Below are 14262 nucleotides of genomic sequence, written 5' to 3'. Positions count from 1 at the left end.
CCTATTTTTCCTGCACCTTAAATCTGTGATAATAAGCACATTCAGACTATTATATCAAACTCCAGCAGACACAGAGACGCAGAGAGGGAGGGAGACTGGCCTCGTCTTCTTCTGCTGCCGCTCTAGATTATGTAATCGAGCGTTTCCCGGCATCCAAATGTCACCAAAACTGCATCAACACCCGGACTCCGATGAGAAATAACGCAACATCTGCATTTCTCCTGTTTTCTCACACAAAAGCAACATCGAAGAATCTCTGGGACGCGCGGATAAAAACAAAAAGAACACAATTATCTACGGCAAAAGGCATCTTCTTGATTTGTGTGCTGGTTGAGTAAGAGGAAAATAAGGACAGGTGTGCGAGCGCTGCACAGCTGGATGTGACAAGCAACACCTGGCGAGGGCCAAACTCTCAAACGCTTCACGCTGCCGGGATCAAGTTTCACACTAGGCGAGGAGAAGGGGAAGGTTTTTTTTTTTTAATCGCAGCTTGACAATAAAAAAATATATATTTCTCACGGTTTTGTTGTGTTTTAAATACTGCATGTGAGCTCCGGGGGGTAAAAACGGACACTTGCACACACACAGCGGCAGGATGAGGACGAGGACGAGGAAGAGGATGAGGACGAGGAGGGGGATACAAGTCATGAACTGTGGTTAAATAGCACATGACAGGCCGGCCAGTGAGTGAGTAAAGCTACTGTAGCACCTCCACCCCTGAAGGCCAACAGTCATCTGGATGAGAATGTCATTGGGTAGACAACTTAGTGAGCAAATGCCTCATTAATACTAATTGGCAAGAATGCTGCCATGCCCCCCCCCACACTTTAATTTTGAGAAAAATAATCCAGACAATTTTATTCTGTGTGAGAAGGATGAAAACTAAGAATTAAATCTGAAAAACTAAATTCAAAGAGAAAACAAAACCAGATTTAGTTAGCACGTTTCCAGATGAAAATAAATATATGTGGTGCCAAAATTTTCTTTGCACCCAAACCTGCTCTGGAAAACAATCCAGCACATCTGACAGTAATTGTACAAATTTAAAATTGATGTTCATTCTTCTGATCTCACAGAAAATAAAGAGGATTCAGGGTGCACGCTCGCTCAATCTGCAAAATATTTTAGCAAAATCCCCCGTGTGTGTGTTTGTGTGCGGTGTAGTTTTGGTGCATTTTTCCTCGCCGGAGGATTCAGAGTGACGGCCGCTTTCGCCCTGCCCTGCCATCAGAGAGCCAGGCAGGAAGAGGGACGGAGAGACAGGCGGAGAGAGACACAGAGAGGAGAGGAGAGTGGCCAAGCCTCAATAAGCCTCTGCATTCCCAGGGGGGAGGAAAGGGGTGAGGAGGAGGAGGAGGAGGAGGAGAAGGAGGGGAGGAGGGGAGGAGGGGGGGGGGGGGAATCATCAGACAGAGCTAGTTATTATGGAAGAAAAAAAATAAAAGAGCTTTAAATTCTGTATTATTTTACGTATTTCTTGAACGCACTCTCTCCTGCATTGAGGACATTTTCTAAAGGGATAAAAATATTCTTCCCACAGTGCCAAAGCTCGCCGTGTCTCCTCAGGTTTAAGGGTGTGAAAATTATATTTGCTTTGCTAATATTATTTTATCAAACGCTGCATTTGGACCGCTTTTCTCCCTCTAACACTCCCCCCCCCCCCACCACCCCACCCCCCCCTTTTTGCAAAACAGGTGGCCACAGCTAAACAGGCTGTCAGATCTCCAAATGTGTGTCTGCTTTTCTATTCAATCCTGCACATGTACATTTATAAATATAGAAATAAATATACAGTAGAAATCTCCGGCATCACTGTGCTATTTCATGTGGATCAGAATGCTTGTCTGCTATCGATTGTGTGCGATCAATAAATGAAATCTGATCTAGATAAATAACCTGTGGGGGCAGAGATTTAAAAACTGTTGTGGAGCAGAGCAAATAAAAGCCTCATCTTTATATTTCACACACACACACACACACACACACACACACACACACACACACACACACACACACATGTACACACACACATTTACAAACACACACACACACACACACACACACACACAGAATGAGAGTGTGTTTGGAGCCTATATGGAATAATCAGGAATAACGGGGCCAGGAAATGTCAGAGCACATTTGCCTCTTGTGGGAAAGTGTGCAGTCAAATGGAGGAAGAAAAGCAACAAATCTGCACCTCCAGCGCTCCCTGAACACACCCAATTAATGTGCACCATTTATCGGACATGTCATCCTTTTTTATACATGATCCTTCCACAGGAATAAACTTACACAAAAACGCACAGGGTCATAAAACTACAGCCATTATTCCAACACTCGTTCTGTCCCGTACAACAGCGAGAGTGTGGAAATACATCACTTGAAAATATGTCATTCAAAGGCCTAAATAGAGACAAAAACATCCCCACAAGCGCGTGGGTTTAAGCAACTGACAACTCAAGTCACAAGATTGGACTTTTCACACGGAGCAGCATGAGTCTGCACCCAGCCTGCGCCGCTCTGAGTGACCGTTACACAGTCCCCCCATGGCGGGGTTTGTCCCGAGCCGGCACCGCTACGCTGCAACTTTTTACATCCACAAGTTTCCAACTACTTCACTGCAACATTTCGGGAATAAAACCTCTAAAAACAAACATTTATCAGCCGCTATTTTTTGAAGATTCCACAGATTTCATTGACGCATTTACGCAGTTTCCCAGTCGGATAACGGTCCCTTTCTGTCTGCGTAAAAGGCAGCAAAGCGCACCAGCAGCGGACCCTCACACATCCCCGACCCGCAGAGGAAGCCTTCAAACACGGCTTAAATCCAAAGGCAACCCCCTGATCGACGTCCATGTTGATTTTCTTACCGTTTTTCCGTCTCGGGTTGGCTTGTTTTCGCCTCTTACACCTCGGGCCATCCGCCATGATCTCTTGCTTCATTGATAAGTGTGTGTGGGATCAGATGGCAGCTCGCATGGACTCGATTCCTTGATTTCAGCCCGATATCTGACGGGAAACACACGCACACACATACAGAGTCAGACACACACACACGCACACACAGAGGACAGACAATGTGGGTATTAGCGAGGAGATCCACTTGCGCCGGACGCGCGACAAGAAACTGCAACTTGGATAGAGGGAGAGATTGTAAAAAAAAAAAAAAAAAAGAGAACGAGCGGAGAGAGGATCCGCGTCCATCTCATTTTGATTTTCAGCTGATCGGCTCTAAGCTTTGTGGCATGAAGAGCAGAGCGAGGAAGAAGGGGATTCTCATTTGTTTTATTAGGAAAAAGCACTTTTCATTTCGCTAATCAGGATCACAGTGAAAACATTAAAGGGACTGTTTTTCTGTCAGAAAAGTTTCACAATAAGGTTCTGATTTTCCTTCGTGATTAAGAGAAATTAATCTTGGACTTATTTTAATTCAAACTGGCACAGTTTGTTCACTACCTGCGCTTTTAGTCCGGCTTTGGCACAGAACGTGAAACAGCTTAATAAATCAAATTTCTGTCAATTTTTCAGGGTCAGATCCCGAGTTTTCACGTTGAAGACGGAGAAAGCGAGAGCGAGGCACAGCCAGGACTGAGCCCTCTCTGTGTGGTCTGATTAAAAGTCATGGAACTCCAATAAACATTTGGAATCGCCTGAGAAAATTGCACTTCCAGGTTTAATAAACTAAACTCAAAGCCTGCTGTCAACAGTTAATAAATAACAGATGGGGAATAATTGTTGAAATGTGCCAAATGGCTCCGGAATAGAAAGGAAATCTTTAGGGCACAAATTGCGCATAAACAAAAGCGATAAGATTCAAATCGTTGGTTAATTTATCAGCGCAGACGCCGTTATGAGGAGAAGTGGATATTGACAAGAGATTTGTTTGTTTTACGCACACAAACAGACTCGTATTCAGGAGAAAATAAAGACGAAAAAATCGGGATGCTTATCGTGTTTTTCCTCCACATGATAGCGGTGGTGTGCAGCGCCAAACGCCCCGCGAAAAGCGCACTTTCCCCGGCTGTCAGGATCCTGCAGCGCGCCTCTGCACCGCGGAGGTAGAAAAAAAGGAAAAAAAAAGCAAAACACCTATTTCCACCTGTGCAGGTAAGGCGAAGTGGAGCTCCAACTCTGAGGCGGGCGCGGGGAAGTTTAATATCCAATCTTTCCAGGAAAAAAAAAAAAAATCTCTTAATAAGAAAAGTAAGGAGGAACGTACCTGTTTTAGTGTTAAAGAGAGGTCTCGTGGAGAAGAGTCGCGAGGAGAGGATGATACCGGAGCGCGTCGGTGAGCGGATCCTGTTCCACCGGTGATAATAAAGCCTTAGAAATAAAAGCCTTAGAAATAGTTGGGAGGAGGGAGGGACCGCTATTCCTGCTAGGGCAGGTTTACAACTGATGTCTTACACCCACTCCAGGAAACAAACCTGGGTAGGGACTGACGTGTTACGCCTCTTCTAATGACATTTTTTTTCTTTCCACCTCCTTTTCTTTGCCGTGTAACACAGAGGAGAAGCCCCCTGAAACGCACGCCACCTATCTTCACGGGAGGGGATAATTGAGGAGAGCCAAACGTGAGCATCTTCTGGGTTGAACGTGAAGTTTTTTTTCTCTCTTTCTCCCCCCTCCTCCTCCTCCTCCTCTTTTCTTTCCCTCACTCTCCTCTCTCTTTCTCCATCTCTTCTCTTTTTGAGTGAAACCAACTATGTCGGGCTTCGACGCGGAGCAAAGAACAGGCGACAGTGTGGCTTTTTTCCCCTACTCTTTTTCTCCCTGTGAATGTGTGTGTGACCGTGTGACTGTGTGTGTGTGTGTGTGTGTGTGTGTTTGTGTGAGTGCAGAGAAACTTGGAGCGCGTCCACACCAGCCGCAATCATGTAAGGATTTTTTTCTTTATTTCTATTTCCACTCCGTTTAATTTGCAGAAAATGGCAGGCTTGATACGGCAGGATGCAGGAGTTGGGGTGGGGAGGCAATTCCACATATTCTTCATTATTGTAATTGGCTGCGACTGCAAAAGGTTTGAGGATGTTCGGCTTTTATCCACGCTGCAAAAAATGTCTGTTTGGACATTGTTTGTCAGTGTAACGTTATTTTAATGCGTTACAATCCGCAAACTGCCCTCAGCTTCCATCAAAAATAATCTTCTCTTATACTGAGAATTATTTACTTCGTGTTGAAGGTTGGATTGTGCTTCATATATTTTTATTAATTCAAGCAAATTATTTGAATCAAGTTAAATTTGGAAATAAGTTTTATTTTTTTGTTTTTTCTTTAATATTCCAAAGATGTAAATAAAAGCGTAAAGATAAACTCAAGATGCACTATTGTTTTTGCTGCGTAGCAGTTCAGAATTGTACTTTTTTTAAAACCTGTGATGCACCTGCAGCAGCATCATTACGTGCTGCAGGTACATCATCACCTGTGTGTGCATTATAGGACTGCATGCTCACTCCTCGCGCGCTTACGCTCTGCGCCAGATAAAGCATACGTGCATGTTTAGATTCCCAGTGTTTGCATTTTCCTTTTTGCAGCCACTTACGGAAATGCACCCCCCCCCCCCCCCCAGAAAATGTGCATGTATATTCTGCAGCCACTAACTGTTTGAAGCATTGATAGAGATGTCTGTAGCTTCTGTAGAAATATTAATATGAGACTAAAATGAATAAAATAGAACAAGGAGAGTATAAAGTCACACTGCAGGAATCAAACAGGAAGTATAGCTCAGGGATGTTTCGGGATCATTAGAGGGATTTTTATGTGCTGGACACAACTTAACAGGAATGAATCTCGCGTTTATTAAAGAAGTCAACCATCTCAGCCATGTCTGACAGAGAGAGAGAGAGAGAGAGAGAGAGAGAGAGAGAGAGAGAGAGAGCGAGAGAGAGAGAGAGCGAGAGAGATAGAGAGAGAGAGAGAGAGAGAGAGAGAAGCTCCACCTTTGCAGCGCCCTGATTGGTTATGTAAATAAAGTATTATTTGGTGTCCTGTCCTCCTGCAGTTCGCCACTGTATGGCTAATTAAATCATCAATCAAGGGGCTGAACTGGTTTATGCTACCCCTCTTATACACCCCCCCCCCCCCCCCCTCCAAACACCCCCATCCTAAAAACATAAAATAATCAAAAACACTGAGAAAAGAAATCAGAGACGAAAGAGTCAGGAATTTGGTATAAAATGTTTTAGCTTCTTTGTTTAGATGCCACTTGTTTTGCCAAGACTATACTCACAGTTCTATAAATATACTATTTAACATTTATTTTAAATATTAATATCATAGTTGTATTATTAATTAAATATGTGGATATCTTTTAAAACTTCTGTTTCTCTGCAATTTACCTGCATGGAGCAGAAGACTCACGCAGGACTCACATTTATTTTTTCGGTAAGTTTTCCTCCTCTTTAGTTTTTTGATAATTTCCGGTATGAAACGCTGTCATTTTTCCCATTCTTCTTCTACTTCTAATTGAGCACCAAAAGGGAGAAGGAAAGAGGAGAGAAGCGGGCTGAAGCTGCTTCACCTCCCGTTTCTCCTCGGGTCGAAAGTGGATCCAGTCCTGGGTGAATTATTGTCATGCGTAATTTAGTGCCACGGTGCTTGCATGTAAACGAAGCAGTCTCTCTCTCTCCCCTCCCTCTCTCTCCCTGTCTCTCACTCACACTCCCCCACTCTCTCTCTCTCTCTCACACACACACACACACACACACACACACACACACACACACTTGAACCGTATGGCTCCAGCTCCCATTCATCCGTGCGCGCCTGGAGTGGCACCTCGCGCCTCTGTTTTTACGCACACATGCAGGCTGCTCTCCTCCGCGGGGCCGCGATATTCACCGTGAAAACGGATTACAGTCGGTGTGTGACCTATAGGGGGACCTTGTGCTTAATGAATATATTGATTTAAATGAGGAGGGGGCTGCAAAAACAAATATATGCATGAGTTCAGAATATGTTGTTGCTCACAGATTTGATGAGCAACAGATTTAAAAATATTATGTTATTTTTGATTTTGAAAAGTGCAAACTGTCAGCCTGATTTTATTCATTTAAATAAAAATTATTGTTTGACATGTTTGGGTTTATTTGTATTTTAAAAGGGGACATATTTTATTTTATTTGTGCAGATATTTTCTCATGAACTGAACATTTTTAACTGAACATTTTTAACTGAACATTTTTAACTGTACTGCTCTTCTGTTTGATGTATTTTAGTTCCTCAAATAAATACAATAATTAAATCTTGTTGCAGCACATTATCCTCCTTGTTTTTTTTTGTATTTTCCTGAAGTTGAAATGTTGCCCAAGACAAATCAATAAGTGGAAACTCACTTGGGTTTAATACTTTTTAATGTCCAACACCTAAATTGGAGCGGTGCAGTTGTGCAGCTGTCTGCCTCAGGCATGACTGCTGATTACTGAGATTATAATCCTAATTTTCTCTCCCTCTCTGCCTCTGTACGAGTGTGTGTTTTGGTGTGTGTGTGAGAAGAGAGGCCCTCTTTTTAGCTTCCGACAGAACAAACACAAACACAGCGGTGCAGCGGGGTTGCAGGAATGTTTGAGACGATCTGTCAGGCTAATTATGACTTCTGTTTGTACGTTTGGAGCGCTCACATACACTCACTGCTGCTGCCGCTCGGCCTTCAAACTTCATGCGACAAAGATCGACATTTTACCCCGATGCAGCTCAGAGTAATTCAAACATGTTTGCACACTCCTCTGATAATGTTCATGTTTAAGATCTGTGTCACAAGAAATCAAACGAGAGGATGTCAGAGGTCACTGCAGCATGAAAGCGTCCTCTTGATTTGAAAATGTTTTTGCAGCTTTTTAAAAATTGAATTCTTCCGTAAATGAGACAAACTTGAGCATGGTCAGTGAGCGTGAGCAGCTCGTCTTTCAGCTCAATATATTCATGTCAGAGGTTCAAATTGGAGGTGTGTGTCACAAAAGCAGCCTTTGTGCTTTAAACTCTTGCAGGTTAGTGTTCTTTAATTTGTTAAATGTTATCTCTTACAAATAAAAGGCTTCATATCTTAGACATGACTCCAGATTTTTTTTTTATTGCACTGATCATAATAACTCTGTACGGTCACTGCAGCATGAGATTATCCTTTTTACTTCACATTTACATCCAATTCTTGGAGTGTATTTGCTCATTTTGGCTGTTTACAGGTTTAATGCCTAATATTTTTTATATTTTCCTCAACACGTATTTAATTTAGAGAGTATGACATTCATAAAGACGGCCTCAGCTCAACATAGAGCCGTAAGTAGAAGGTGGAAGAGCAGCAGGTTTCATCACAGAGTGAAATCAAATCCTCTTTGAAATCAGGTCAGTCGTCTCGTTAAACATCGGATGTTTCACAAAGAGAACGTCGACCATCAGCTCACGCAAAAGACATCCCATAATTATACATAATAAATGTTTTCCAGAATGCTTTTGCAGCTTCACTGGTACACACACACACACACAGACACACACACACACACACACACAGAGTGAGAGAGAAAGAGAGAGAGAGAGAGATGGCATTGGAGCTCGCCTCCAGTCTCAAACACACTCGCATGTATACGTTTGTGCATTGAGCAGCTCCGCCACCAGGCGTCCCTGATTATTGGCCTAATTTAGATCTGTGAAAGTCACATGACGTCGACGAGCATCCACTGATGAATCTTTGCCCAGGCCTGCTCTCACCCAGCAGCTCCGAAAAAACCTGCTACAGTCTGAGGACTCATCGTCGCCATGACTCCTGCTCAATGAGTCAACACAGAACTCAAGACTTTCAACGACTGCACGGCCTCACACTCACATTTAGGATGTAGGATGACTCAGACGTGACAGTGATAGACAATAAATCAAACGTCACACATCATGTTTTCTCTTCTTGTCGACCTGTCTTTGTGATAACTCGGAGGTTTGAAGCTGAAGTGGTCGTGCAACATTTTGCAGCCTGCAGAGTACGAGGGCTCCTCCTCTCTGGACCACGTCTCACTGTCTGAAGTGTCTCATTGTGTTGTTCACAGACTGTACACGATGCATCATGAGGGAAAGAGAAAAACCTTTCACATCACTTGGAGTCAAGTTTTACATATAGATTTTAGAGGTCGCGATATGACGACAAATTTCATACAAACAGAACCAGCAGTGAGGAGGTCAAAGGTCAGAGCTCACACACACACACACACACACAGACACACACACACACACACACACAGACGTGTCGACATGTTCTATCAAACTAACGTCGATGTCTTCGGCTTAGAGCTGCAGAAGCCGATAAACGGAGCCAACAGTTCAGACTTTAATTGTTGGCACAAAGAAATCTGACACTTTTCCAAGCAAAACAATGACTCAGCGTTTACTCCACAGCTCCATTCTTACATGAAGGACAAGAAAAAAACTGAAACAAAAACTGAAGACGAGAGAATATCTGAAGGGGAATGACATGCCCTAACATTTAATTTGAATGTATGTCAGAACTATGAAAGCCCTCGGGGGACAAGGACGCTTTGTTTCTACTTCTGATCTTAATATTTGTCTCTTCTGAGTTCATATCTAAATCTTTTTTTCTTGTTTGGTCAATTCAAAAATATTCCAGGAGAAAAGAGACTAGGTGAGTTTTGTGAGCAGAAACTGGAGTTTGATGTGTTTGAGATAATGTTTGTCTCAGAAGGTTGGGGAAGAAGATGAGTTAGTCGGTTTAATTCAGTGTTCATGTTGTTTTAGTTTAATTTTCTGTTTCAGCCGTTTCAGTTCACGATGTCACAAATAAGCCCACGCACGCCGGGCATTTAAATGTATGTACGAAACAAAAATAAAACAAAAAACGCAAACCTAATGAGCTTTTGAATTTGTCTTTTTTTTTTTTTGAAAAAACATTTTCAAGGTGGAAAAATCTTTTATTTTTCCTCTAGGTGGAAGGTGATTGGATCTTCAGAGGAGCATTAGGGCCGAATTAATAAACGACTTTACGAGAATAAAGTTGTTTATTTCAGTCTTTAGTTAAATCAGAAGAGCAGCCGCCTGGATGAAAACGAACGTGGAGCATCTTGTGAAGTTATACTTCAGTAAAGGTTTCACAAATAAGGAGATACCTGACCTTTTGGCACCTCAGCATCACAGTGTCATAAAATATCAGGACCTTAAAAAGATACTGCAAGAAACTGCAGTCTAAACCACACTGACTTTGAAATGTCTTTGAAGGTTCCTCATCTTCACGCAGGCGGACGGCTGCTCTTCTGAAACAACCTTTCAGAAAAATGATTTTAACCATAGAATAATTTAAATCTATTTACAAATTTAATATCCTAAATCTACAAAATCATCTAAAAAAAATGTGATTCTTAAACGTGGCCCTAATACTCCGTTGTTTGGATCATTCCTCCATCTTGTTTATCTTTAAAAAAAGGTTAAAAAAAAGTTTTCTTTCTTTGTTAACACAGCTGAGAAAACTGTTCAATCTGTTTTACAAATTGCATCACAGATTTTTTTCTCTCTTTCGCCTCCGTACAAAACAAACCAAGTCAGAGACTCCCAGCGACATCATCCGTCCAAATGTTAACCCTCTGCTTTTCAGCCTCATTCTTCTTCATGGAGTTCTAAGAATCCATGAAGCTTGGGAGGACTCCTGTAGCCCTACAGTGGACTTGTCCTCGTGTGTTGGGTGGTGACGCTTTACTCGGCGGTTGCATCATGTGTGAGTTTGACATATGACATCTCTCAGACATGAAGTAAGAGGGGATTTTAGGTCATTATGTGATTCATATTCGCCCTCAGGAGCGGTCATTCAGTAGGAATACATTTATCAGGAATCTTAATATCCTTCTTTCCGATGAATTTGTCCTGAAGATGTTAAATAAGGCTTGTACATTTTTTATTTATTAGCATGGAGTGCACAGAGAATAATAAATGTTGTGAAAGTCGGAGCAGTCGGCCCCCAGCTGAAGGAGAAGTTGGTGTAAATACAATTAGAAGCTCTTCATGTGATGTAGAAAATCAAACAAAGCTGGTTTGACCCGAGAGCGGCTCTGCAGAAGAAGAGGAGGGACAGTTTGAAAATTCACTTCTACAATTCAAAACAGCTGTCAAGTGAGCGTGCTCGGCCTCTCGAGTGTTCAACCCTCAGCTCACAGTTTGTGCTTTTATTCCAGGAGCGAGTCTCGCCTCTCTTTAATTAAAATAACGCTTGTTTGGTGGCGTTCTGAGGTTGTTGTTTTTTTTCCTCTTTCTGAATGCATGACAGAGAAGCATCCTAGATCACGTCTCCTCTCGCCGCTTGTTTGTGGCTCTTCCAGCTCCAGCGACATCAAACCCAACATCTCTCCACGGGGTTCGCTCTCTGTGATAGCCACCGCGAGAGCCTCGGCGCCGCAACATCTCCTCAGATTGACGGACAATTAAAGAGCGAGAGGCGAAGGCTCGGCCCTGTGATCTGTGAGAACTCAGCAAACATGCAGAAATGAATGTAGTTTACATTTGCCGTGAGCGAAGCAGAGAGGGAGAAAAGAAAGAGGCAGTTGTGATCTCTGTGCGAGCTTCCACGTCCGACTGAGAGGGAACTAGATTGCTGCATAGCAGATTGCTGCAGAAACAAATGCTCACACCAAAAAGTATTGATTTTTTTGATGTTGTTCTTGTTAGCTGCAAACCGTGCAGAGGCTTCTACAAATGACCACTTATTCGACTGAGGGGGGAAAACAAACACATCATGTGTAAGGAGCGTTTTTCTCCTGGCGCTTTGTGGCTTCCAAAACACAACAAGTTTGGAAAGACAACTCCATAAATAAACAAAACTTTTCTTATTCCAGCATCACAAGGGACTGGAACCTTTCTTTATGTCCTATTATTCCTGAGACTTTCTTTCATTACAGCCTTCAATATGTCTTCTTTCTTTACATGTTTGGGTGCATGCCACTCAGGTTGGCCATGCAGGAAGCAGAGTTATCAATTCATATCAGAAACAAAGATATTAACAATAATGAGCAGGATGCATCTTCATATCTCCATTGAGGAAGATGTTAGGCTCAAGCTAATGCTAAAAACTAAAGTATAGACTGAATAGACTTTCATGCTCATTAGGCATATTTCTCCTTCTTGTTTACACGACTGTCAGTGCATACATGAAAATAAACATGTATGTATATGACATTTAAATACATATAGAGGTCATCAGTTATTTAAATTAGATTTAACATAATAAATCCATACCTTTGGATTCATGAGGTTTGACAACCTCAAGTTATTTGCTGCGAGTTCAAAGAATTGGACACAAAAAGGGTCTGAGGAGTTGAGAAGGAACCGTCTCTCCCTCCCCCTTTCTCTCTCTCTCTCTCTCTCTCTCTCGCTCTCTCATATTGATCGTTGGCATGAAAGTGGAGCTCCTGATCCGTCCGTGTTAAAGTCTGCAATGATTTTAACCCTTCTGCTCCTTGACTGAAGGCTACAGTGATAACATATTAATTGTTGGATGCGATCTTTTTACTGAAAGTAAATCGTATCATAACGTTTTCTTATTGTGACGTATTTTTTTTGCTCCTTTTTTGAAGAACAAAAAAAAAGAGATTGGGAGGGGGGAAACATGCAAGGGTCCCTGGATAGAGTCCTGGATGTTTTGGTACATCACAAAGTGACAAGGCGAAATCTTTACAAGATTGTTATTCAGCTGCTTAAATAAGTCAAAAGTGGTCAGAAGCTGAATAACTATTGATTAAATAGTAGAAAACGTGGTAGCATCAGACAGAGAAGCAGGTATGTGTCATATGAAGTGTCTCGTTCCTGATCTAGCTGCAGTTTCTGAACCCGGGCCACCAAAACAAATCCTGCACATTTACTGTACTCGACAAATAAAATGCTTTTGATTGGGATTCTGATTGATCCCACAAGAAAACTTTTTACTCTGATAAGAAAGAAAAAAAAAAAAAAAAGAGGAAAAAGACGACTTATCGCTCGCTGGAATGAATAATTGACGCCGTCTCCGATGAATAATTAATCAAACATTTGAATAATTGTTGTAGCTCTAATCTCGACAGACATTTGCATATCGGCGTGCTCTTAATATCTGCCACTGTATATGAGTTTACATCCTCTCAGGACACAGAGATGGAATTAAAAGATCTGACTCAAAGCTGCAGAAGCCTGGTCCAGCTCTCAGACATTTCCCCCCCTCAGTCAGATCTGTGCACACGGACATCAGCTGGTGGGATGATACTCTGATGAAGAAAACAACACATACATAAATTGCCTCACATGATCTTACAATCCAGCAGAATAGAAAACGTGCATAAACACAGAAATTCATTTGGCAATTTTTAGACTGTTGCAGGCCCAAATGACTGTAGAGGGAAATAAAAAAGTGCGGAGGACTTCATTACCCAGAAATCATTACGTGTTGACATGCACTTCCCAAGAAGAGTTTGGGAAGGATAATAAAAATAAAACTTTTATACAAATGATCACAAACAAAAACTTGTCAAAAAAAAAAGAAAAAGAAAAAGATAAGCATCAAAAAGGTTTGTAAATAAGCAGTCTGTAGTTTTTGATGATGTCTTGAAGTAGCATGGGATCATGGGATTTGTAGTCTTTACTGCGAAATATTGTCGTCATCATCATTGTGGATGGAAATCTGTCCGTAGTGTTTACAGTTTAGCTTGTGTAGTTTTGGTTACCCTTCAATTTAACAAGTAAAAAGGTGGGAAGTCCAACAAATAAGCAGAACAAGACGATGAAAACAAACTACATTTGGATGTGAAGACAAAAAACAAGCACACAATACTTGGGTTAGGTTAGGTAAAGGCGACATCGACATGATTAAAGCTCTCCATGAATCAGGAAACATTATGCTTTTGGTTTTTCCATATTTCACGAAAACCTCCAGCCTGTCACTGCAGTTAACCAAAGCTCACAAAATATGGCTCAGAGGTCATGAACTTGGGTTTAGTCGTCTCAAAGTTGTGGTTTTTATACGGCCATGTTGACCAACACCATATTTGTGGTGGGGAAAAAAAAAAGACTTGACTGGAAAAAGTTGCCAGAAAATGTTCCAGCAGCAGTCAATTTCCTTTTTGATCATGGTCAAAGCGAGTTGGTTCTAAAGTAACTCGTCAAAAGTGTTTTTCAGATTGTTGCTTTTGGACGTTTACCTTCAAGGTCAAGGTCATCTTGGACTTGAAAGTTGACACTCTTTTCTAAACTCTGACGCCAGGTTCTGGCCAAGTCTCGCCAAGATCTCATAACGTCTCGTTCAGAGCGGCAGGA

The 14262-nt window shown here is 42.0% G+C and overlaps 1 protein-coding gene and 1 long non-coding RNA gene across 5 annotated transcripts in view; one reads left to right on the top strand and one right to left on the bottom strand.

The window, feature by feature from the left end:
* Positions 1 to 4442, bottom strand: part of zeb2b (zinc finger E-box binding homeobox 2b) — a 91558-nt gene extending 87116 nt beyond the window's left edge. Inside the window, exons 1-2 of one of the 4 annotated variants that reach the window (XM_065952047.1) lie at positions 4220 to 4442; positions 2871 to 3009 (exon numbers count right to left, since the gene is read on the bottom strand). In XM_065952047.1, the coding sequence (XP_065808119.1) occupies positions 2871 to 2943 (73 nt within the window). In that variant the 5' untranslated portion in view covers positions 2944 to 3009; positions 4220 to 4442. Of the gene's footprint in view, positions 1 to 2870; positions 3010 to 4219 lie in introns of those variants that run through there. The other 3 variants (XM_065952048.1, XM_020634176.3, XM_020634180.3) reach the window with 3 other exon arrangements.
* Positions 4443 to 4730: 288 nt separating this feature from the next.
* On the top strand, positions 4731 to 7261 carry LOC136178164 (uncharacterized). Its single transcript, XR_010665545.1, has 2 exons — positions 4731 to 4877; positions 6352 to 7261. It is a non-coding gene; the product is annotated as an uncharacterized lncRNA (long non-coding RNA).
* Positions 7262 to 14262: the final 7001 nt, after the last annotated feature.

The sequence above is a fragment of the Labrus bergylta genome, chromosome 24, assembly GCF_963930695.1.
Source record: "Labrus bergylta chromosome 24, fLabBer1.1, whole genome shotgun sequence".
NCBI classification, from domain to species: domain Eukaryota; kingdom Metazoa; phylum Chordata; class Actinopteri; order Labriformes; family Labridae; genus Labrus; species Labrus bergylta.
This window is presented reverse-complemented; position numbering and strand designations above follow the sequence as displayed.